The following is a 24,013-nucleotide window of genomic DNA, read 5'->3' as shown; positions in this document are numbered from 1 at the left end:
GCTAAAGAAAGTGTCTTTTATATTCAGCCAATCACTATCTAAGCTAAAACACTTAGCATCCTAAGTTGGACTTTCTCTTTTAAATGTCTGGAAGTCGATCCTTTTCTTCTGACGAATTTCTCTATTATCTCTAAGTTTACTCACTGTACTGCTGCCTGTGAGCAGACTGTATCTCTAGTACCAGGCATAGCTTGGAATTGTGTTCTTTCCTTAGCTTTTAATTCCTTTTGTTTTAAGGCAAATATATGCATTAGCACAAACCATACTTCCGGATATGGGCAGAAAATGATGAGTAAAGGCATTTGTAGTCTTTTTTTCAGGGATGGTTTTTAAAAAACACAAATGCCAGTTAAAATAGTACAGGACTAACCAGTTTCCCACCCAACACTACGTGCAATCTGATATTAAAGGAATCTGTGAAAAGCAAATTTCCATGATCTTTTAATTAAGTCTGTGTTTCAGCTTATCATATATGTTAAAACCTGGGCAGTTGGTTTGCCACTCAAGTATATATTCTAATCAGCTGGTGCTCATGGGCTTTTGGCATCACTCTTGCTTACATGACTGTTTTAATGACTCCTAGTCACCATTCTGCTGCTTATGCTCATAAATTTTAAATAAGCTAATTGAGGCTTTGTATCCTTACAATAGCTATTACTGCTAGAGGGCTCATGCACACTGTGTTCCGTCAGCTTAGCTTTACTTCCTAATGGGGTCCTCTTCCCTGTGTGTGACAAGGACACCTGATGTACTGCACAGAGTAACAACTGCCTCACTTGGTAGCTGGGGTAATGGCACCTCCCTCATGCACTGCTGAGAAAGAAGTACTTATGGTACTAATAAACCACATGGTGCTCCAAACACAAAATTTGAACCCATTTTGGCTTCAGTTTCAATTGATGCTTGCTGCTTAAAACTGGCAAATAAGTCAAGAGTTGGCACCCACGGCCAGCACTGGACAAATATAGAATTTTAGTCAGATGTTTGCACAGATGACCTCTCACTATAGAGGAAAATCTTTCGCAAAATCTTATCCTAAATAGATGACACATAATATAAGTCACAAAAATGTTAGCAGAAAAGTTTCCTTTACCTGATGCCTGCTCCTGTCATACTCCTAATGCTCCAAAGAAGGTCAAATTGTATAAAGCATATTTGTATAAAGCAAATATTTATAAAGCATGTTTCTGAAAATGGTTTCTGTCCCTAAAACATTCTTGCTCAAACTTGATGTACCAAGATAATTTCAGCCCTTTCTTAGAGGGTTTATGTAGAACTAATTGACAGGAAAAGAGATGCTGCCGTAATGTAAGCTCAGTAAAAACTCCTCGTATGTACATGCATCCGTATGCCTTGAGGGAAATTTTGTAATTTGAAGCAATGTTAGTAAAACTTTAAAGGTTCCAGAAAAGGTTTGGCTTTCTTTTTCTTTTTTTTAATAATACAAAAATCCAAGGTTCCATCAATGTCTCTTATTTCTGAGGCATCTTTGGACATTCTCTCCAAATAAAATACAGCCTTAAAAAACCTCTAACTATTCAGAACAGCTGTCTGAATTAATCCAGCATAGGACAATGTTGTTTCTAAAATATATAAAGTAGTTGTACCCGTCATTAATCAGATAACTTAGAGAACTGCTGTTCTTAAACATATTTTAGTAGATAGTCACAATGGCTTAAGAATGGGACAGACTGCCCCAAGGTAGCTGGGATGCACTTTTGTCAACATTCTGGGACAGGGACTGTCTCTTCATTGTATGCATGGTGCTTAATGCAATGATTCTCTGATCCTGATTGGGGCCTGATTCTAGGCATTAATGCAATACAAATACTAATTATATGATCCAGGCAAACAGGGAAGCAGAAGCTTTGATTTTACTCTAGGTCTGAACTTCAGTTCTGATGCATGTCTTAAACACTATTTTCTATTTGTGGCCAAATTGAAATCCTTACAAACTAGAAAACAGAGTGAATGGGTAATTGAAAGTGTCCAAGGATATTTGAATCTTCCTTCTTGCGTAAATCGTTACTGTGCTGTAAATATCTAAACACTGCTTTACTGGTATGAAATGCAGCATCCCATCATAATATAAAAGCCAATATCTGAATGATACTCTATAGTTTCTCTACCCTGTTTTTCTAACTTCTAAACATTTGAGAGTCACTAGTTCTGGACTCCAGGTGACTTAGTAAAGAAAATAGTAAGAGATTAAATATGGGGGTAGTACAGGCAATAATTGCAGCCAAAGTCAAGAATATTTTAGTGACTGTAGACCTCCGTTTCAGCTTTATGTATTCAGATTTCCACCAACCATCAAACGTTTCCTGGGAGAGGCGGTCTTTGTCAGTATTCTCTTTTAGGCCTCATGCTCATCACCACTCTACTTACTACAAGTTCTTGCCAATATTTTCTTGATAGTGTCAAATGCCTTAAAGAGTGTATGGAAACCCCATACCTAGACAACCAGCTAAAGAAACAACACTCCCTCAAGATAGCTCAAATTTTAGAGGCCTTTCAGAGGCTGGATTTGAAGTTTTAAAGAGAGAATTCCATTATGTAGGCTCCAGCTTTCCTTCACTGGCACTGATGGGAAAAGAGCATATAGCATGTGCTGCAGCAGAAAAAGTAGCCAAGTAAGTTGGTACAGTTATGGAGTGTTGTTAGCAATAGGTACGGTTGAAGCAAGCTTCACACTAAGTCCTGTCTCTTCAACTTATTTTTCCCCCTCCTAAAAGAAACTGACTTTCATGAAGCTTCACATGCTGCATCTGACCTCAGGATAGCCTTTGGGTAATTTGCTAAAAATCAGAAAATGAGGTTTAAAGTTAAATTTCATCTGAAGCTCACCTTTTGAAAATGTTATATTTTTGGTTCATCTCTGAACTTGTGGGTTGGGCCTGGCTGAACAGTGCTTTCATGTGTGTATGTAAAGTGTAATTTTTTTGGAGGGGGAGAAGGAAAGAGCATTACAAAGATGTACTTAATAAAAGAATAGCTTGTAATGCTCGTACTAAGGTAGAGGGGGAGTAGGTTTATTACGACTATTAAAGCTGAATAATAATAATAAACTAGTTGATTGTAAAGAGGATGATCCTTGAGGATACAGAAGGAGGCAGTACCTGCGTAGCTGAGCCGTAGGGTCAAAAAGCAAGGAGGGACCAGAGACTGAAGCTTAATATGCTGTTTAAGAAACTGTCAGTTAAGGATTTGATTTTGGTTTATTTTCCTTTGAGCTTAAGCTTCTCTTGCTTGCTGTTTTGGGGGATAGGGTGAAGAGAACCCCAGTCTTGATGCCCTGTACTTTAAAAAAGAGCAGAGGAAAATTCATGTAGAAATACATGAGACTAAACAACGGTGGGGTGGGGGGAGGGGAAGCGGGCACTTTTAAGGTTGCATTTCCTTTTCCAGTGTCTTGTTTTGATTCAGTACATAATTTTGCCTAAGAATATGGAAAAATAAATGCAAGTGAACAACGTAAATTGGGTGGGTAAAAGTGAATGATGAACTAACTATATGTAACACTGGTAACAGGCTAGATCCCTTTCATGTTCGTTTCTAGACATTCTGTGATTTGGGTTTTTTAAAGGAATTGGTCATTTAGATATTACTGGATTCCATTTTAAAAAAGAATGGAAAGTGTGTGTGTGTGTGTGTGTGTGTGTGTTTTGAAGCAGCTTTGTTTCAATCTCTGGCCAGTAGCAAGGAAAACACCAGTTTAAACAGGACTGACCTCTTGTCTAGATATTGTTCCTTGTGCTCAACTTTCGTCTTCTCCCTATAATGTGTTTAGCAGTGGCTCTGGAAGCAGAGCAGTGATCTGCTAGCCACAGCAGTAGTTGTTCCAATAAGTCAGGAAATCTATGACTTGGTTTTATAGTATTTTCAGAATGTAATAAGGCTTATCATTGAAAGAGCTGGGCTAGGCAATAAGTAACTACCAGTGTATCACTGCACAGATGTCTTTGGTCTCCTATCAGCAGCTGCAGAGAAAAATTGACTCTTTAACAAACACAATTTTTTTCTTAGAATCAGTTCTGTTCTTGAATTTCATTGTATCCCATGGCAGTCCTAATAACAAGTGACTGCATCAGTGGTTGGGTGTATATAAACGAGCCTGAAGTACCTTGCTAAACAATGAGTCTTACTTTGTTTAATTTAAGGAATAGGCAATTAGGCACCCAGAGTTTAGGAAGTAAATAAAGGCAAACCTGGTTAGAGGCAGTGATCAAAAAGCAGACCATCTGGCAGACGTTCTGAACACAAGTTTGCTGAGATACAAACATGTTCAACTAGGACAGTCTTCAGTTCTGACAGGTGCTTGGTCCAGTGCTGGGAAGACTGCCAGCTGTTCCACACAATCAAAAGACTTTAAAGTTAAAGCTTGTTGTGGTTATAGTTAGTAGCTTTCACTAGATGCTGCATCTGTCTCACTAGCCATTCCCCTACTTCAGAACTTCTTGCAAGTAGCCCAACTGGAACTGAGGAAATAGATAATGTCTAGCCTTGAACACCATGGAAATCCAATTTTTCCGTCTAAAATCTATTGGAGAAAACAGTATGTTTATAGAAAGGATTAAGTAGGATTTCTTCTAGGTACTTAGTGTTCTCCAGTAACAGGAACTGGGATTGAGCCTGTAGTTTAAAAGGCCACACTTTCTTGGGCTTTAATTAAACTCTCTGCAAAAGATCTCACTGTCCTGCCATATGAATATCTAGCCAGAGTGGATTGTCAGATTCTTGGAAAATAGGTTTCCAAGTGCTGAACACTTTCCCCATGAAAATGGAGGGAGATAACTTCTTCCTGTAGGTTTTCCTTTCTCTCCCCACAGCTTTGAGATCAGATAAGCCCCTCGTTCTCATTCCTAAAGTTGCTTCCTTATTCCATGTGAAGCAGAATGTCTGCTTGTCTTTCAGTCATCTCCTACTTTCTAAAAATGCAGCAAGAGCAAATTCTGTAGCTCTAATGAATTTGAGAAGTTTGCTTCCCTCCCCTTACCTTTCTTCAGATCCGAAGGCATCAGACATGATCCTGTAATTTGGATTACCTCTTGTGTTTGAGTCTCCTAAGAGAGGCAGGTTTGTGAAAGTCTATTCCACTAGAGCCATGGCATTTTGCTAGGCATCAGCTGTATCTCCATTCTGCAGAGATTTGCTTGAGAGGTACAGTCTGTCTTTTGTTTTTACAATGCTTTGTAAGTTACAAAGTGGGGCCTTGGGTGTAGCGTCTGACAGGTTACTCAGTGCTATTCAAAGCATTAATGAGTTTCCATTTGGGATTCTGTTTATAGCAGTTTTCTAGCATTCTACATCAATCTATACGTCTGGGCTCAGTCTAATGAGCACATGAGAAAACTTGCTCCTGACTTACAAATTGCTCCATTAGGGAAGCCTCCAACATGATTGGACACAGTAAACTTATTTCATTCCCCAGTAACTCTGGAGTGACTACTGTACCTTAAGTAATGTTTGGTGGTGGTGTAGGGAAATCTGCTCGCTTATAAGGCAGAGGTTTGAAGTTAGGAATAGAATGTGGAAGAGAATTGTGCCAAAAATTGCCAAGTATAATTGGTTCACCTGCCAGGTGAGAGTGCAAGAGCTGTTTCAACTGGTAAATCTAGGGAGAAGAAGCCTTGTTTTTTTGGATCATAAGTGAACTAATGATAGTTATAGATAAATGTACTGGGAAAATATTTTTTTTAGTGAACTTGTACACACGTCACATTTTAGTAATGGAAATTTGAAAAAGAATCAAGCAGGTCAGACTTTAATACTTGGTCATACTTTTCTTCATGTCTGTTTAGTATTTCTTATCTTTAAATTTTGCCAGAAAAAGGTAACAGCACTTCCACAATTCCATGGGTGGGTGAGGGGGAAGCTGCATGATCACAGGGGACTTCAGTTTGAGTGACATATGCTGGCTGTTTCATGCTGCCAGTACTAAAACATCCTTGGAATTTCTAAACATTATAGATGACAATTTTCTAACTCAGCCAACACTGGAGAATTCTGTATTAGACCTCGTCTTGACTGATAAAAGGGAACTGATCACGAAACTAAAATTAATGGTATCTTGAGTAAAAATGATCATAACTTGATCACATTTGTAATGTGCAAACTGAATGAAGTTCAAATTTAGTAAAATATACTACTTGGTGCTTTAAAAGAGCCAATTGCACAAAACTGAAAACAGTTACAAGCCACATCAGCTGTGAGGAGGAATGTAATCAGAAAAATGTGAGTAATAATTTACTAGAGGCCCAAAAAGTCACCTCACAATCAAGGAAAAAGGCTGTATTGGTTAAAAAAACGCTTGATTTAGAAGGCGAGCAAAAGCAGCTATAAAATAAATATAAAAATAAATGGAAGAAAGAGGAATATAAATTAGAAGCTAGGAATTGTAGACAATTGGGAAGGGAAACAAAGGGGCACAAGGAGAAATTTATGGCCAACATTGTTAAGGACAATAAAGCGTTAAAGTATATTAGGAACAAAAAGAATCCTGATAACAGTATTGGTTCATTACCAGCTGGAAATGGTAGAATTATCAATAATGATGCAGAAAAGATGATAAAAAATTTATTGAACACTTCTGCATTGGGAAAAAACAGATGATGTAGTCTCATAACACACTTTCCATTCCACCAATATCTCAGGAGGATGTTAAAAAGCAGCTACTAAAGATATTAGGGAGACAAGGTGGGTGGGGTAATATCCTTTATTGGACCAACTTCTGATGGGGAGAGAGATGAGCTTTTGAGCCAAACACAGCTCTTCTGTGCTTCGAAAGCTTGTCTGTCTCACCAACAGAAGTTGGCCCAATAAAAGATATTATCTCACCCACCTTGTCTCTCTAATATCCTGAGACCAACATGGCTACAACTACTCTGCATGCTACTAAAGACAGACATTTTAAAATGAGCAAATCCGGAGAACTTGCATCTGATACTTTTAAAAGAGCTGGCTGAGAAGCTTTCTGGGCTGTTAATGTTGATCTTTCCATAACTGTTGGAACACTGGGAAGTTCCAGATGACTGGAAAAAAACTAATGTGCCAGTGTTTAAAAAGGGTAAATGGGATGACCTGGGTAATTTTAGGCCTGTCAATCTGACATTAGTTGTCAGCAAGATAATGGACCTGTCTTGATTAGTAAAGAATTAAAGGAGGGTAATATAAATAATGGCAATCAATATGGGTTTATATAAAATAGTTTGACAGGATCTAACTTTATATATAATTTTTTTATGAGATTACAAGTTTAGTTGATAAAGGTGATAGCACTGACATAGTACACTTAAATTCCCGGAAGGTGTTTCACTTGTTACCACATGACATTTTGATTAAAAAACTAGAATAATATAAAGTGTAACGTGAGTCAGACATGATGTGTGAGATAATATCTTGTATGGGGCCAACTTCTATTGGGGAAAGAGCTGAACATTTTTTCCCTCTCCTATCATGGGATCAACACGGCTACAACAACACTACAAACATAAAATTCACATAGCACATGTTAAATGGATTGATAGGTATCAAAATGTAATTATAAACAGGCAATCATCATTAGAGAAACATATGCTCAGTATAGTACTGCAGGGGTCTGTTCTTGGCCTTACATTATTTAACATTGTTATCAATGACCTGAAAGAAAACACAAAATCATCATTGACAGATTGCTGATGACATCCAAATAAAGGGAATGGTAAATAATGAAGAGGACAGGTTGCTGATACAGAGCAATCTGAATCACTTGGTAAACTGGGTGCAAGCAAACAAAATGAGCTTTTAATATGTCTAAATGTATACATTCTGGGGACAAAGAACATAGGCCATAATTACAGGATGGGGGACTCTACCCTGGAAAGTAATGACTCTGAAAAATATTTAAAGGTGGTTATAAATAATTAGCTGAACTTGGCTACAGTGTCACACTGGGAGCTAATAAGGGCTAATGTGATCTTAGGATGAATAAACAGGGGCATCCTGAGTAGGAGTAGAGGATGTTTGGCACCTCTGTTTGGCACTGATGTGACCACTTCTTGAATATTGTGTCCAGTTCTGGTGCCCACAATTCAAGAAAAATTGGAGAGGGTTCAGAGAAGAGCCACAAGACTGATTAGAGGACTAGAAAACATGCCTTAGTTAGAGTTGTAGATTGAATGCGCTCAATCCATGTAGTTTAGCAAAGGGAAGCTTATGGGATGGCTTGATTAGTCTATAAGTAGCAACATGAGGAACAAATATTTAATAATGGGCTCTTCAGTCTAACAGAGAAAGCTGTAACAGAATCTAATGGCTGCAAATTGAAGCTATCCAAATTCATGTAGGAAATAGGGCACAGATTTTTAACAGTGAGAGTAATTAATCATTGGAACAATTTACCACGAGTTATGGTAGATTCTCCATTGTTGACAAGTTTAGAAAAATATCTAGTTTTGGTTTTAAAAGATATGCTATAGGAATTATTTGGGGATGTTCTATGGCCTGCATTATGCAAGCAATTAGACTAAATGATCACAATAGCGCTTTCTGGTGTTGGAATTTAATCATCATCAGAGCCAGGTTAAATTGAGGATTTCTCCTCAGATTCAACCCACCAATAATAGTGTAGAGCAGTGGTGGGCAACCTCCGGCCTGCACGTGGCCCATCAGGGTAATCCACTAGGAGCTGTGGGCAGCCGTGCCTGCGGGCAGTCAATGTAAACACTCTTTTGTGGCCCACCAGCAGATTACCCTGGCAGGCCACAGGTTGCCCACTACTGATGTAGAGACTCTTGCTTGAATCTGTATAGTCATCAATAGTCTTACCTATACTTCTTGTTTTCTCTAGGGCGGAGTGCCTACAGCTCAAAGCCCATCCGGTTTTGAGTAGTGAACATTTTGACGCCGTTCCACTTGTGAAGCCACATGGCCTAATGATTAGCATTTGAGGTAAGCCCTGTATGGAAAAACTGGATTTTAAAAGTTGACTTTCACTTGTAACTGCTTTCCCTCTTTGAGGTTGGCCAGCTGCTTTGTACAGGACAGTCTGTTTAAAATGAGGCACTGTTTACCTCAGCTCTGACATGGACATCACATTACTACTGACAATACGCGGTGAGGATGAAAATCAATGGTAGCCTCTCTGGGGGGCAGAGGGATTAGAGAGATGATAAATATTAGGGAAAATGTATACTGACCCCTGTTATTGCAGAAATGCTTTTCCACATAGCAGTTTTATTGAACAGAACATTAAAATGAGGAAAATGTTGGGATAAAAGATATTTGACAGCACAGGTGCTGTACCTACCCTATTTGTTGCGAAACTGTTGTCTCTTAAAAGTACACTTTTTTTTTTTTTTAGTTGAAGAGCAGATAATAAAACTAAAGACATAGATATCTATTTCACCTTTTAAAACCTTGAATGCTTCTGATTTTATGGGCTTTTTGAATATTTGAAGCTTAAATGTATGATTTATTTTCAGTTTTGAGCTGTCAAGATAGTTGTGCCTGGACCCGTTCTGTCTAGTCTCATAATCTGTATCTTTATTTTCTGTAATTGAAATAACTTTCTAGGCTTCTTTTGTGTAATTGATAATGGTTTTAATGTATGTTTTGTGACTACCCGCAGTGTTGTGGGACTGCTGCTATGCAACTTACATTTGTACTGCTAGACCTCAAAGTTCAACTATCTGAACTTAGCTAGCAAAACACTTCATTGCTAGCTTCATTTAGTATCCTTGTCATGCCAGGCAGTACTCTTCAGAGCCCTGTTTTTTTATACAGCGGACTCAATCCCTTTTGAAAGCTAAAGTTACAAATAGACCCATAGTTTCCCATGCAGTCATTGTTTGGGAGCAAACCTCATGATTCTTAGGCACTTATAAAGAATCTTTCTCCCTACTGATTTAATTCATTGTTTTCCTTTTCCTGTCACAGAAATGCATTTCTTAGCTTATAACATTAGATCTACTGCATATTTAACAGCTGTTCAGACACACCAACATAGAATTCAAATAAACATTTCTTTGTTTCTAAAGCACTGTGAAAATGTTGAGCTGTTGACAAATATTATTTTATGAGCATCTCAAACTGTCTTGTGTGTAAGCTTCTTACTTCTATTGATCTTAGCAGTTTAGAACTCTGGTTAACCAAGAAAACTAATGTAGCACTTTTGACAAATGTTTCTCTCCCATTTCATCTCTTAAACTTGGTCAATCTCTCTGCTTGGGCTTTCTGCTCACATTTATTACAAATGGAGAAATAAACTTGACTCAGACTGAAGTCCAAGAGGATGATCTCATTTCAGGCTGCAAAATACGGATTTGTAGTAGGTAAATACTCTTCCCACAAACCAGTTGTATTTTAGTAGTACAACTACCCTACTATTAAGCTATGTCAGAGAAGTTGTGGCCAAATTGTCCTTCGCCATGTGTAGTGATTGTGTCTGCTGAAATTATAATGTTACTACTGTTATGAGAGTGGCAGTGACTGCTAATGGTGAGGGTTATGTAAGAATTTCAGTTCGCATCCTTTGTTTTTAGTTGCTTATAGCTTTCCTTAACTTTTACTCTTCAAGCTCAGATTCCCTGGGCTTGGAAAGTTTGAGTAAAAATTATTCGCTTGTTCTTCAGGACAAAGAGTTGGGGGGAGGTGGGGAAAGGTGTGTGTGTGTGTGTGTGTGTGTTCCCTCCATGAAACCCTTTGTCCTCAGGAACAGGAGAATTATTTCTTATCTGTCTTAGAAGAGCCAAAAGGACTTGGGATAGAAAAGTGAAAAAATTAATCTTGATTAATCACATGATTAATCATGCTGTTAAACAATAATAGAATACCATTTATTTAAAATTTTTTTGATGTTTTGTGCATTTTCAGATTATATTGATTTTGATTACAATACAGAAAACAAAGTGTACAGTGCTCACTTTATATCTATTTTTTATTACAAATACTGGCACTGTAAAAAACACTCATGCAAGTACTGTGGTGCAATCTCTTTATCTCTTACAAATATGGAATTGTGTACAAAAATAATTGCTTTCAAAAACAAAACAATGTAAAACTTTCGAGCCTACAAGTCCACTCGGTCCTACTTCTCACTCAGATAACAAGTGTATTCACATTTGCAGGAGATAATGCTGCCTGCTTCTTGTTTACAATGTCACCTGAAAGTGAGAACAGGCGTTCGCATGGTACTGTTGTAGCCGGCGTCACAAGATCTTTGCGTGCCAGATGTGCTAAAGATTCATATGTGCCTTCATGCTTCAATCACCAGAGGACACATGTAAATGCTGAAAATGGGTTCTCCTCGATAATGATCCAAAGCAGAGCGTACTGATGCATGTTCATTTTCATCATCTGAGTCAGATGCCACCCGCAGACGGCTGGCTTTCTTTTTTGATGGTTTGGGTTCTGTAGTAGTTTCCGCATCAGAGTGTTGGTCTTTTTAGACTTCTGAAAGCATGCTCCACACCTTATCCCTCTCAGATTTTGGAAGGCACTCCAGATTCTTAAACCTTGGGTTGAGTGCTGTAACTATCTTTAGAAATTTCATATTGGTAACTTCTTTGCCAGTGGTCCCCAACCTTTTCGTCTGGCAGGCGCCAGGTGAAGGACCGTGGCAGCAGTGACCATCTGCCGAAATGCTGACGAATTTCTGTGGCAGTTCGGCGACGATGCCTCTTGATGGCATTGCTTGTTGGCTGCAAGCGGCATCATCGAGAGTCGCCGCCACAGAAATTCGGCGGCATTTCGGTGGAGCATCCACCGCCGGCCAGGACGCGAGCGCATTTAGATGTCACCGCGAGTGCCATGGAACCCATGGCACCACATTGGGGACCCCCGTTCTTTGCGTTTTGTCAAATCTTCAGTGAAAGTATTCTTAAAAGAAACAACATGTGCTGGGTCGTCATCCAAAACTGCTATTACATGAAATATATGGAAAAATGTGGGTAAAACAGAGCAGGGGACATACAATTCGCCCCAAGGAGTCCACTCACAAATTTAATTAATGCATTATATTTTTAGGCGACATTGTAAATAAGTAGTGGGCAGCATTATCTCCCATAAATGTTAACAAAGTTATTTGTCTTAGTGATTGGCTGAACAAGAATTGGCCTGAGTGGACTTGTAGGCTCTAAAATTTTACATTGTTTCTTTTTTTTTTTTTTAGAGTGCAGTTATGTAACAAAAAAAAAATCTACATTTGTAAATTGCACTTTGAAAGAGAATGCACTACATTGCTTGCATGAGGTGAATTGAAAAATACTATATTTTGTCATTTTTACATTGTAAACATTTGCAATAAAAATAATATAAAGTGAACACTGTACCCTTTGTATTCTGGGTTGTAATAGAAATCAATATATTTGAAAATGTAGAAAAACACCCAAAAATATTTAATGAATTTCAGTTGGTATTCTATTGTTTAACAGTACAATTAAAATTGCTATTAATCACCATTCTTTTTTTTAGTTAATTTCATGAGTTACCTGTGACTGATTGAGAGCCCTAATTGTAACTAGTCTAATTACACAAAGTGAACAACTTCTCAGGCATATTAATTTACAGTTTTTCACAACATTGAAGATATGCATACCATATAATGACTTGAAGCAAGGTGTAATTCTTAGTGTGATAAAACATTTTGATGCAATTGCTGTGTATTTTTATAGTACACACTATAGAGTTTATATAGAGAGAGTTACACACTATATATTACATACCATATATTACACACTATTACAGTAGTAGGACAGAGAATGATAATTGAAAAAATTGCTGGCCTCTGTAGGCCACTTAATTTTGTAGCTCAGCTCTATAGTTCACTGCCACATCCATTGAATTGGACCTGAGGAAGGCTGTGCTGCTGGTTTTGTGGGGTATGGACTATGGTACCTGAATACTGACTAAATTTATTAGTCATCGACTTTAAGGCCAGAAGGGACCACCATCATCTAGTCTGACCTCCTGTATATCACAGGCTGCCAACATATGCACTCTAAACCCAATAACCAAAATTAGACCAAAATATTACAGCGCACAGGAGACTAAACAATTATATGCCACAGGCGGATAATATGAGGGACCAAGGTTCACCAATGCCTGAGGCCTCCACAGTGTCAGAGGATTGATTGAGAGAGATACATAGATAATTCTGGCATGTCAGCTGCACCCATATGCTGCAGAGGAAGATGAAAAACCCCAATGGTATCAGCCAATCTGAATTGGGGGGAAATTGTTTCCTGACTCCACATGTGGTGATTGGTCAGACCCTGAGCCTCTGAGAAAGCACGAACCAACTAAGTATGAGAGAGTGCGAATGCTCGATGCCGCCTCAGATCACTGGCCCACCCTGTCCAGTGTCCCATCTCCAGCTCTGGCTATTTCTGATGCTTCAGCGAAAGAAGACCAAAGAAAACCCCACACAATACATGGGGAGGGAAATCCCTTCCTGACCCCTGCAGGTGATTGGCTTAAACCCTAAAGCATGAGCTTTAAGAATATAAGATATAAACTGAAAGGAGAATCCCAGGGCTGCTGAGAACTGCCCCCTAATTTCATAGGCAACTCCATCATGTAATCATAATCATAAATTTGTCCAGCTCTCTCTCAAAGCTAATTAAGTTGTTTGTCTTCCCTCCCACCCCCAACTCCTATTGGGAGTTGACCATGAGTGACCAGAATTGTACACAGTATCCCAGTTGAGGGTTTAACAGTGCCTTTTACAATAGGATTAATGCCACTGTATCTCTACTGGAAATGTTTCACCAGCTATATCCTAGATCACATTTGCTTTTTTTAAAAAACAAACACAGCACAGTAGTGGCTGGTAATCATCCTGTGATCAACCCACACACCCAGCTCTCTTTCTTCCTCTGTTCCAGCTGATGACCACCCCCCAAGCTTGTAGTAGAAATTCTTATTATGAGACCCTATGTGCATGACTTTGCATTTTGTACTGTTGAATTTCATCCGATTTCTGTTACTCCAGTCTTTAAAGTCATCCAGATCTTCCTGTACAATGTGAATAGGTGTTCCGTGAAAGAATCGTAATTAAAAAAAAAAAAAGTCTTTAAATTTTTTTTCATATTAAATTTGGCATATTTGAAGCATAGTTTACAACTGTTTTTGAATGTCTATAATTAACATATCTCTTTTTCCGTTTATTGAGAGATCTTGTATTGAATATCATGGCATAAAGAGAACGAGGCATGCAAGCACGTTGACGTCTACCCCGTTCGGGCATGTTTCAGTTAGTGACGTTGTACCCCTTCCGCTTGAGGCTGCACAAACTGCAGCGGTATGCACACACCATTCTCTTTATGCCACGTTGAATATAACGTATTCAGTCAGCACATTCAAACCTGTGGGTCTTTACTGTGTGTGCGATAAGCACAACTAAACTAGCTTTGCTCAAAACAATATAAATATTTGTGATAAACAAAATTTGACAAAAATCAGTATTTCTAAATATTGTTACTAAACCCAGTCACCATGGATTTGTGGCTAAAAGAAGGAACTTTGAAACGAAAAGCAAGTTCTTTTGGTACTCTAAATGTGGCCGAAATAAACAAGCAAAATATTGTGACGCTTCAAAGTGAGGATGAACAATCGCAGTCTTTTGTTGCCGAAAAATCTGTTAGTACTAGTGAGTTATCCAAGGTGAAAGAATTTCCACCAAAGTATATAAAAAAAACAAGAAGAAGCAGGTGTTAAAAGAGCGAAACAAAAGTATGATAAAAGTTATTTGTCTTTCGGTTTTACGTGTGCTGGAAATAAAGATGTTCCTGATGCGCAGTGTGTCGTGTGCAACAAAATTCTAGCAAACAATTCATTGGCTCCTGCTGAACTTCATAGGCATTTGGAAACCAAGCATGCTGAATACAAAGACAAAAATATAAGTTTTTTTCAAGAGGCAGCGTGACTCACTTGGAAATTGTAAACTTTTGATGATTAAAATTGCTAAAACAGACAGCGATAGTGCAAAATTTGAAAATTTGCCATGAGTATTCATTGCAGCTAGATGAGTCCACTGACATTTCAGGACTTGCTGAGCTGCTAGTATTTGTCCGATATAGATTTAATAATAATATTGAAGAGGACCTGCTCTTATGTGAATCTCTGCAAAGTAACACGCCTGGAGAAGAAATATTCAACTGCATCAACAATTTTATCAGAAAGCATGAAATTAGTTGGGGAAAAGGTATTGATGTATGTACTGACAGTGCTCAGGCAATGATAGGGAAGATGAAGGTAGCTGTAACGTGAATCATAAGTGTGGCACCAGAAAGCACTAAGAACCATTGTGTTCTACATAGAAAAGCACTTGCAGTACAAATTATCAATTTTGTCAAATCTCGACCACTTCAATCCAGGTTATTTAAAATTTTGTGCAAGGAAATGGGTAATCAGCACAAAACGCTTCTTTTACGTTTGAAAGTGAGGTGGCTATCCAGAGAAAAAGTGCTTGTGAGGCTTTTTGAGCTTTGTAGTGAACTACTGGTATTCTTCACTTCAGATAATTCAGGATGAAAATTTAATGACTGCCTGACAAATTCCTTGTGGCTAATGAGACTTGCGTATCTTGCAGATATTTTTGAAAAATTAAATTAATCTGTTGCTGCAAGGAAAGAATGTGACCATTTTTACTACAATGGATAAAATTTCATCATTAAAAAAGAAACTGGAATTCTGGGCATCTTCTGTAGAACAGAATAACTTCGACTGCTTTCCTATAGTACATGAATTTGACTGAAATAAATGCTACAGTCCGTAAAGAAGTTTCCAGCACCATTTTACAGCGCTTACGTGACTTGCAGGCCTCTTTATTAGAATATTTTCCTACAACTACTGATGATAATGTTTGGGTTCAAAATCCATTTGTAATTACAGCCAAACCAATCGGCTTTACTGCACACAATTATGGAAGCCTAATTGACTTAATTTCTGACTCTAATTTGAAACAAAAGTTTAAGGATCTTCCGCTGAATAATTTTTGGAGCACCCTAATAGAAGAGTACCCTAATGTGGCTAAACATGCAGTTTGAGTGTTCCTTCCTTTTGCTACAACTTATTTGTGTGAGACGGCATTTTCATATTATACTGCAACAAAAACCAAATATAGGAATAGACTTGATGCTGCACCTGACATGAGGATTCAACTTTTCAGCTTTATTCCTAATATTAAGTGAATTTGTGATAGAAAAATGCAGAAACACCAATCTCATTAAATCCAAATTTGTATTTCTGTTTATAAAAATAGATTTTCCTAGTAAAAATCTAATTTGTTTGGTGTTTGTGTATATATAAAAACAAGGTTTTTTAAGTAGAACATTGTTTTTAATTTTGACTCTTGCACTTGATTTTTATACTACTTTATATACCCTTTCCAGTTAGAAATTGTTAGTTCAAGTTATTTTAAATTTGTATTTTGCTTTGTTTTATAAAATAAAATATATTTGAGCATAAATAATGCAATTTTTTATTTGAAAATCAAAAGAGACTACAAAATAATATTATAAGTGTTCTGTAATAGGCTAAAAAATGTTCTGTGGCCAAAAAAGTTTGGGAAATGCTGTGCTAAGGTTGTTATTTAATAAAAATATTAAAGAAGATTAGTCCCAAGACTGATCCTTGAGGAACTTCACTAGTAACCTCCCTCCAGTCTGATACTTCACCTTCACACAACCTGTTGCATTCTTCCCTTTAGCCAGTTCCTTGTTCACTTTACAGTGCTTGTACTGATACCCATCTTCACTAATTTAACCAATAATTTCCCATGTGGTATTAGGTCAAAGTCTGTATATTGGTTCTACTGCATTTCTCTTCACTGAAGTCAGTTATTTGCTTAAAGAAGGAATTCAAATTATCTGGCACAATTTGGTAAACCCATGTTAAATTATATCCCTTCTTCTGTTTTCTCTATGGATTTAATTATTCTTTCTTTCATAATTTTGTTCCAAAGTCTGACTACTGAGGTTAGATCAGGGGTCAGCAACCTTCGGTATGCAGCCCATCAGGGTAATCCGCTGGCGGGCCGCGAGACATTTTGTTTACGTTGATTGTGTGCAGATAAGGCCTCCTGCAGCTCCCAGTGGCAGTGTTTCCCCGTTCCCAGCCAATGGGAGTTGTGGGACGCAGCAGCCAGGATTATCCTCATTTTAACGTAGAATCGATACCTAACTATCTCCATTGTCTCTTCTGCAGGGGCTGGTTTTCCTTCTTTTCTCCCCTGCCTTACCCCCCCATCTGCCTGTTTCTCCTCCTTCTTTTTCCAATGCACCAAACCTGTAGCTCAACCTTTTTCCCCCACCTATATTAGCCAGTCTCTTCCTCTGCTTTGTCTGGTGATCACATTCTACCATGGATCACCCTCCTCCTCTTGCAGTTTTCCCTCCAGGTTCCTTTGTTGATCTGGTGTCAGCAAATATTGAGTTATCTGTACCCTCTGCTCTTCTCACCGGTTTTTGTATCTTCAGATCATTAGTCTCCGGCTGCTTATTTTTATCTTTGGATCATCTCTGCCATGAGTTATATCAGGCAACGTTTCATGCATAGGAGCTTCCATCAGATACCCACTCAAGGATGTGGCACATCGTGCAGCTTCCACATCCAGCCATCTTCTGTCTCCTCTCCTGCTTGGGTCCTTGCTAGTGTTGCCTCAGGAGCCATCACTGTCTTTTCTTCCTACTACCTATTTCTAGAGAAAAAGAAGGAAGAATGAAATTTTTAAAAATCCTCCCGAACCACAGAAACTCTATTAGCTGCTAACTGTTAAAATACATACTGGAGGGAGGACTTACTTAAGAAGTCTAAATCAGTGTATATTCTGGACCATAACACCAATGAAAACTGCATTAGCAGCAGCGACAACAAAAATTGCCTTGTATCAAAGACAGTAAATTGTCTGATACATATGTGTGAAATAGCATATGATCAGCAATTGGAGTGTGTCATGAGACATATGCAAAAGGGAGCAGAGTGCAGGCTCCACATGCAAATCTTAATTCTTTTACTTCCTGGCTGTCACCTTGGTAGGGCTGCAAAATGTCCATTTGGTGTAGCTTCATGAAATCAGATAAATAACTACACTTGGCATCCTCTAATCCTTCTCTTTTATAAAAGTTGAGCCATAGTGCAATTTGTGACCTAGTGAAATTTTCACTTCTCCTCACTGGGTTACAACTGAAATACAAGTGATACCCAATTTTTATAAGTCCCATGTTTTGATATAGTGCAATAGCATTTATGCTTTTAATGTAAGAGATTGAACATCATCACTAAATCTAATTTAGATAAGCTAGAAACATACTCTGGCTCTACATGCTTATAGGGCTACTTTTATTTTCTCATTTCCTTTGATACCAATCAAACTGTGCCTACTTCATCCTTATTTGGAGTCAGCTCCTTTTTGAGAACCATTTAAACTGTGTTTAGCATATGCACAGGTTGAGGAGTACTACCACATTTGTGTCCATTTATCTTGCTTAAATGTTGAAATGATTTGTACTTTTGCCATTCTGTGACTAGATTGCAGTAATTCCTACACACTGACTTGCCAAACCGGGTTCTGTAACCCTCTCGTTGTGTGGCATTCCCCAGAACAAGTATTTGATGCTTAAGTTGCAGAAATGTGGTTAAAGCCAGTTTGGATGCTTGGGAAGCTTTAAGGGCAGATGAATTCCGAATTTTCTTCTAAAAGCGGAAATGACTGTTCCTGCCAATTGTAAGACTGGGGACTGAAAATTGTGTCACTTGAGGTGACAGACTTTCGAGTGATAGAAAGGCTCATCTTCTGTATTCTAGGAACTGCAGTATGGGGTGATATCAATGGCCCATTTAGACCTGTGTCTTGTATCAGATAGAGACTAAATACCAGCTACTTCAAAGAAAAATGCATGGAACAATGGAGTAGGCAGTTAGGGAATAACATTCTCACATGAAAAGTTTCTTCCTTGCTCCCATTAATTAAGGGTTAGCTTATGTCTTGAAGCATGAGAGTTTATATTTCTTCCCAAACTCTTGTTTTGGTGTCCTATTATCGTAGCTCTGGATGCCAGGAATAAATTGTCTTCCTTCTGCATGTATTATTTTTCCAATGTGGTTAACAGACTGAATTAGAGCCTGTATCCTGGCACAATGCCACTTAAAGCCAGAGTAGATGCAAAAAATATATCACGAGTGATGGTGATTCAGCAATGTTGCTCATGCTAATCCTTCTAGTTGTGGGTTCCAATTTATTTGGATAACCTTAAACTCAGTGTTTATAACATGCTGTTCACATTCTTAAAAAGAAGGGAGAACTTTTTGCGTGGATAGGTAATAATTTCAAAATTTACTTGTGGCTCTATCACTGAGTTATGAGTCCTAACATAACTAGTGGTAACTAGTGTGCTGAGGTTACAGCTTAGCAAGTATACACTCTTAATTTAGAAAAAGTGATGCTTAGCTGGTGCTTATCAGAAGGCCGATAAGGAACAGCATTTCATTCACTCTGTGTTTGAAGCACGTGTATAGACATAAATTCTGTTGACCATTCAAGCTATAAGAGAAACGACCTTAACTTTCAAAGTCAAACTTCAGATCTAAGGATTTCACCACACAAAAGCAACCTTTTATTTTTTATTTTTTTAGGGCCTTCCTTCAACTCCATTGTAATTGAGACTCCTGCCATCTCCCTATCATATGGAAATTCAATGACATTGTTTTTTGTTATGGTTTGTGTATTTCCCCTTCCCCATCCTTAGCTGGAATGTTGTTTCTTAAATGAGTTTAAAACCGCTGAGTATTTCACACAGACCGTACGTTGTAGGAGCCATGAAACCAGTTGCTACTTTTATATTTCCCCCTCAGTGAGGAACAATTAGTCTCCCAGCCCTTAGAGTTCTTAGTGGTATTCACATGTGCTTTTGATGCAGTCAGATTACTTCCTAACAACCTTCAAATTGTCTTAAGGGTATGTCTACACAGCAAAGAAAACCCTGCAACTAGCCTGTGCCAGCCGACTTGGACTCGGGCTTGGGCAGGGTGGGAGGGTCCCAGAGCTCAGGCTCCAGCCGAAGCCCGGAAGTCTACGCAGCAACGAAACAGTCCTGTAGCTCAAGCTCCATGAGCCTTAGTTGGCTGGCCAGTCACAGGTATGTCTACACTGCGAAGAAAAACCCTAAGAGGGTAAATCCTGCCTCACCATGGTATATCCAGATGTAAAAGAGAATGCAGTTTTTCACTGCAGCAGGGTTGGATGGCAGTTCTTGAGATGGGCCCCCAAACTATTTGGATCCTTCAGCCACTCACCCTGTGGATGAGAAACACGGTAGAATTCAGGGTTACTGCAGTGTGCGAGGGGGGCGGTGGGGTTGTTGCCTCTCACCAGCATACAGGCAGTGTGCTTTTCAGACAGTGTGCCGGGGAAAGTATTTTGGCCCTATTAAAATGAAACCAGTTGGGACTATTGAGTCAGTGAGTGAACTTTTCCCTCTCCCGAAGGGACAAAAACCAGGCTGGACAAAAACTGTGGGTCATTTTAGGCTCGCACAGAAACATGAATATGCTAAATAAATGAGGTATTTTAAATGGACCAATAGGGATAGCTAGGCAGAGGGTACAGGCAGTGCTTTTATCCCACAAGAGGGAGGAGGAGTGTGTGAGCCAGAAGATAAAAGCTGAAACAAAGCCATGCTGTGTCCCTTTGAGTTATTCACATAATGCTGGATGGTAAAGCTTTCTGCTACTGAGACACAGAAGCAGGGTCATGATTCTAACAATGGACGCTGGTAAGTTGCATTAAGTTTGCTTTTCTCTGTATAACATAGCTTTTCACAGGAAGGAGCAAAGCCAGAAGCTAACTTTTTTGTAAATAATGCAGTTTCTTGTGTAGTCATACATCTTACAAAGCCTGCAGTAAACTTGCTTAGTGTGTGTATTATACTATAATTATTCCATGACTGTTACACATTGAAACATGGATCCTCTCTGGAAATATGAGTCCATGGTACCACAATGAGCATGTTAATACGAGCCCTTCTGACTTCATTAAAGGGACAGTCGTCATGAGTCTGAATTACAGCCCCAGTCTCTCACTTCTAGAGAAGCCAAGGTAACTGTCCATGAAAGGTGTAGGCTGAATCACATATATACTGTGAGGTATCATGGAAGGAAGCCTATGACAGTAAGCAAAAACTAATGGTGACACTAAAATGTGTTAGCTGTAACTCCTCAGGGTCTTTGGGACCCTAAAAAATTGTACTGTGTGTTATGGGGTCACAGCACTTTTACAAGATTCAGGACCTCTTCCCATGATTTGTACTACTAAGGCAGCTTGTGTGGAAATAGGATCTTAACACTGGGTTAAAAAAAAAAAAACAGTTCAGGAAGGTGGGAACAGGGCCTTAAAATTCCACCTGTGTTGGTAGCGACAATAAACTTACTGTTTGGCTGTGTAGTGGTTTGTGTGAAATGAGCTGGTAATCTCAGTCCAGTTCTTATTCATGGGAGTGCTATCCATGTCATAAGAGCCAGTCATTTTTAGAAGTCTTCAGATAAGAGAGCCAGGATTTAAATGGGTATGGAGAGAGGACCAATTGCCAGAACTTCTTCTGTACCTGTGGATAAATTTTGTTGCTGCTTTCAGTCTGATTCCCATCACAAGCAGATTATTTACTCCAATTTAATGAGATAGTAATGTAAGACTTCTTTTGAATCTCTTCTGTTACCAGTCACAGTATACTCAGTTGGGGTGGGAAAGAGGAGGCTACAGATTTTAGAAATCGTTTTACTTAAAAATGAAGTACTGTTTAGAATAATGTTCAAACTGAAACACAAAATGGTTAAGACAAATTTTCGCAGTTCTGAATACTTGTCAGCCCAGTGCCTTTCTCCAGTAACATGCATCTGGCTCCATTTAGATTAATATTTATTCTCTAGGGCTTGAGGAAAAGGTTGTCTTCATGCCCTCTTTCAGTTCTTAGCCTTTCTGATCAGACTTCAAAAGCAGGCCAGCTGAGGTGATTTGTTGATGGACATTTCTTCACCAGAAACTGAGCAAAGATTACAAACACCTTTACTTAAGTCACCAGCATTTTACTGAAACTTCTTTGAAACTAGTAACTTGGTTACAATTAAAACCACTGACTCAGATTTGGTGCCCACAGTGTGCTAAGCGCTTTGCAGACTAGGTTGAAACCAGGACCTTGCCACTGTCTAAGTTGACAATGTGCAGACTGAGGAAGGTGATGGAATGGAACACAAAGCTAACTGGTAGGTTTATCCATGATTTTTCTTCTAGGTTTTGGGGATTTTCAAACATTACTTCATTTTCATTACAGCAGCGCCTAGAGGCCCCAACCAAAATTCAGACCCTCATTATGCGAAATGCTGTGCAAACTCATGGTAAAGGGGAGTAGTAGTCCCATTTTGCAGAAGGGGAACTGGGTCCCAGGCTAAGTGACCTGTCTGAGGTCGCAGAGAGAGAGAGACTCTCTCAGAGCTGGGACTTAAACACAGTGCTCTCAAGACCTAATCCAGTGTCTTCTGCAAGACTGTCCTTCCAAGCACTGGAGTTTGTAGGCTTCATGGAAGCAGTTGTGGGCTTGTTTATTTTGTTTGTAAGGATGAACCTTAGCAAAAATGTGGAAGCATATAATTTAATCTTAAAGATTACATCTAATTTTATACTTTCAGTTTAAGGAAATTACTTTAATTGGCGGGTTCTTTCCCTGTGATGTTGAGTAACTTAAAATGAAATGCTGTTCGGGCACCATTATTTCTAAGTCCTCGCTCTTAAATTTTGCCTCAGGACAATGTCACTATTTTACACTTTTCCAGGCGTAACTGACCTTCAGTAGTGCAGTTAATATTTTTAGAAAGTTACATTGCCTTGCATTGGTAAAACATAAAAATAGCCAGTGGCTTCAAAATATTCAGGTTTTTAAATGGTAGTTCTTGGTTTCTGGTGAGAGAAAACATTTCTAAATACTTCAAAGGAAACATGGTACTTTAAGCATGTATAAAATGAAGGTCTAAGATTTGCTCCAGGGATAATATTTGAACATTTGGTTTTTGTTTTTAAAAGTCATGGAAAAATATCTAGGCAGTTTAATCCTCTCACTGTAATAAAAACACTCGAGTTGTTACAGCGTTACTATCTGCTCAATTTCCCTTGCTTTTAAAACTCAATTTGTTGTTTGTTCTACTATTTACTTATTTCATATCATTTGCTTTGCAAGCCTGGGCTATTATTTTGTCTTGGACATCAGATTATTAAACTGCTTTCTTACCCACTAAAATCTGCTAGTTTTTAAAAGGATTTTAAGAGGTACTATTTTAATAAAAATCTTTGCTAGAAGCACTCTCTCTCTACTTACTTTCCATTCCATTCCCAGGCCCGCCTCATATCTGTAATTGGCTTTCTTTGTTTTTTTGCCCTTTAATTTTTGCTGCTTTTTAATTTCTTGGTTTGGTGAGGGGATGTAAAATGAAAGCTGCAGGACATGGTTGACAATATAATTGGATTTGAAGTAACTACAAGCTGGGAGTGTTGCAACAGCTGATCTGATCCTTCTGAGTTTCAAGAGCTATTTATGGTAGATTAGCTGGTATCAAAGCTCTGCTGTTCAGCCCATAAATGGTTGGTCCCATGTGAAGTTGCCACACTGCATTTGGCTTAGTCCTCGGAGGTTGGAGAGCCTGTAGTTTTATGTGGATAAATCAAGTGATGGATGGAAATACTAAAGGCAGATCAGGGAACTACATTGTTGAGGACCTTAGGCGGCTGAGGACATTTGAAAGAAGAGTTTTGCTAATAACTTTCTTCCCAAATATTTCAGAAGCAGCACTTGGAATATAGCTTTTGCATATTTACTCTATTTGGCACCCACATGCCATAGGAAAGCACTGTTCTAAATTTATCTGTCTCTGAATCATCGTGGCTGCAGATGTTCTTGCCAAACTTGCATGTTGATATTTGGTAACATGAGTGAGGTGTAATTTTTGTTTTCTTAGCACCTGAATGTTTTATGTGGTTTGGAAAGAAATTTTT

General features: G+C 38.6%; 1 protein-coding gene across 23 annotated transcripts in view; it reads left to right on the top strand.

Moving 5' to 3' along the window:
• Window positions 1–24,013, top strand: part of SVIL (supervillin) — a 248,950-nt gene that overhangs the window by 56,626 nt on the left and 168,311 nt on the right. For 20 of the 23 annotated variants that reach the window (XM_032785321.2, XM_032785337.2, XM_032785336.2 and 17 more), the window contains exon 1: window positions 20,659–20,750. In XM_032785321.2, coding sequence (XP_032641212.1) covers window positions 20,729–20,750 — 22 coding nt within the window. In that variant the 5' untranslated portion in view covers window positions 20,659–20,728. Of the gene's footprint in view, window positions 1–8,827; window positions 8,929–20,658; window positions 20,751–24,013 lie in introns of those variants that run through there. The other 3 variants (XM_075062240.1, XM_075062242.1, XM_075062243.1) reach the window with 1 other exon arrangement.

Source organism: Chelonoidis abingdonii, chromosome 2, assembly GCF_003597395.2.
Source record: "Chelonoidis abingdonii isolate Lonesome George chromosome 2, CheloAbing_2.0, whole genome shotgun sequence".
Taxonomy (NCBI): domain Eukaryota; kingdom Metazoa; phylum Chordata; order Testudines; family Testudinidae; genus Chelonoidis; species Chelonoidis abingdonii.
The sequence above is the reverse complement of the archived record's forward strand: the minus strand, read 5'-3'. Positions and strand labels throughout refer to the sequence as shown.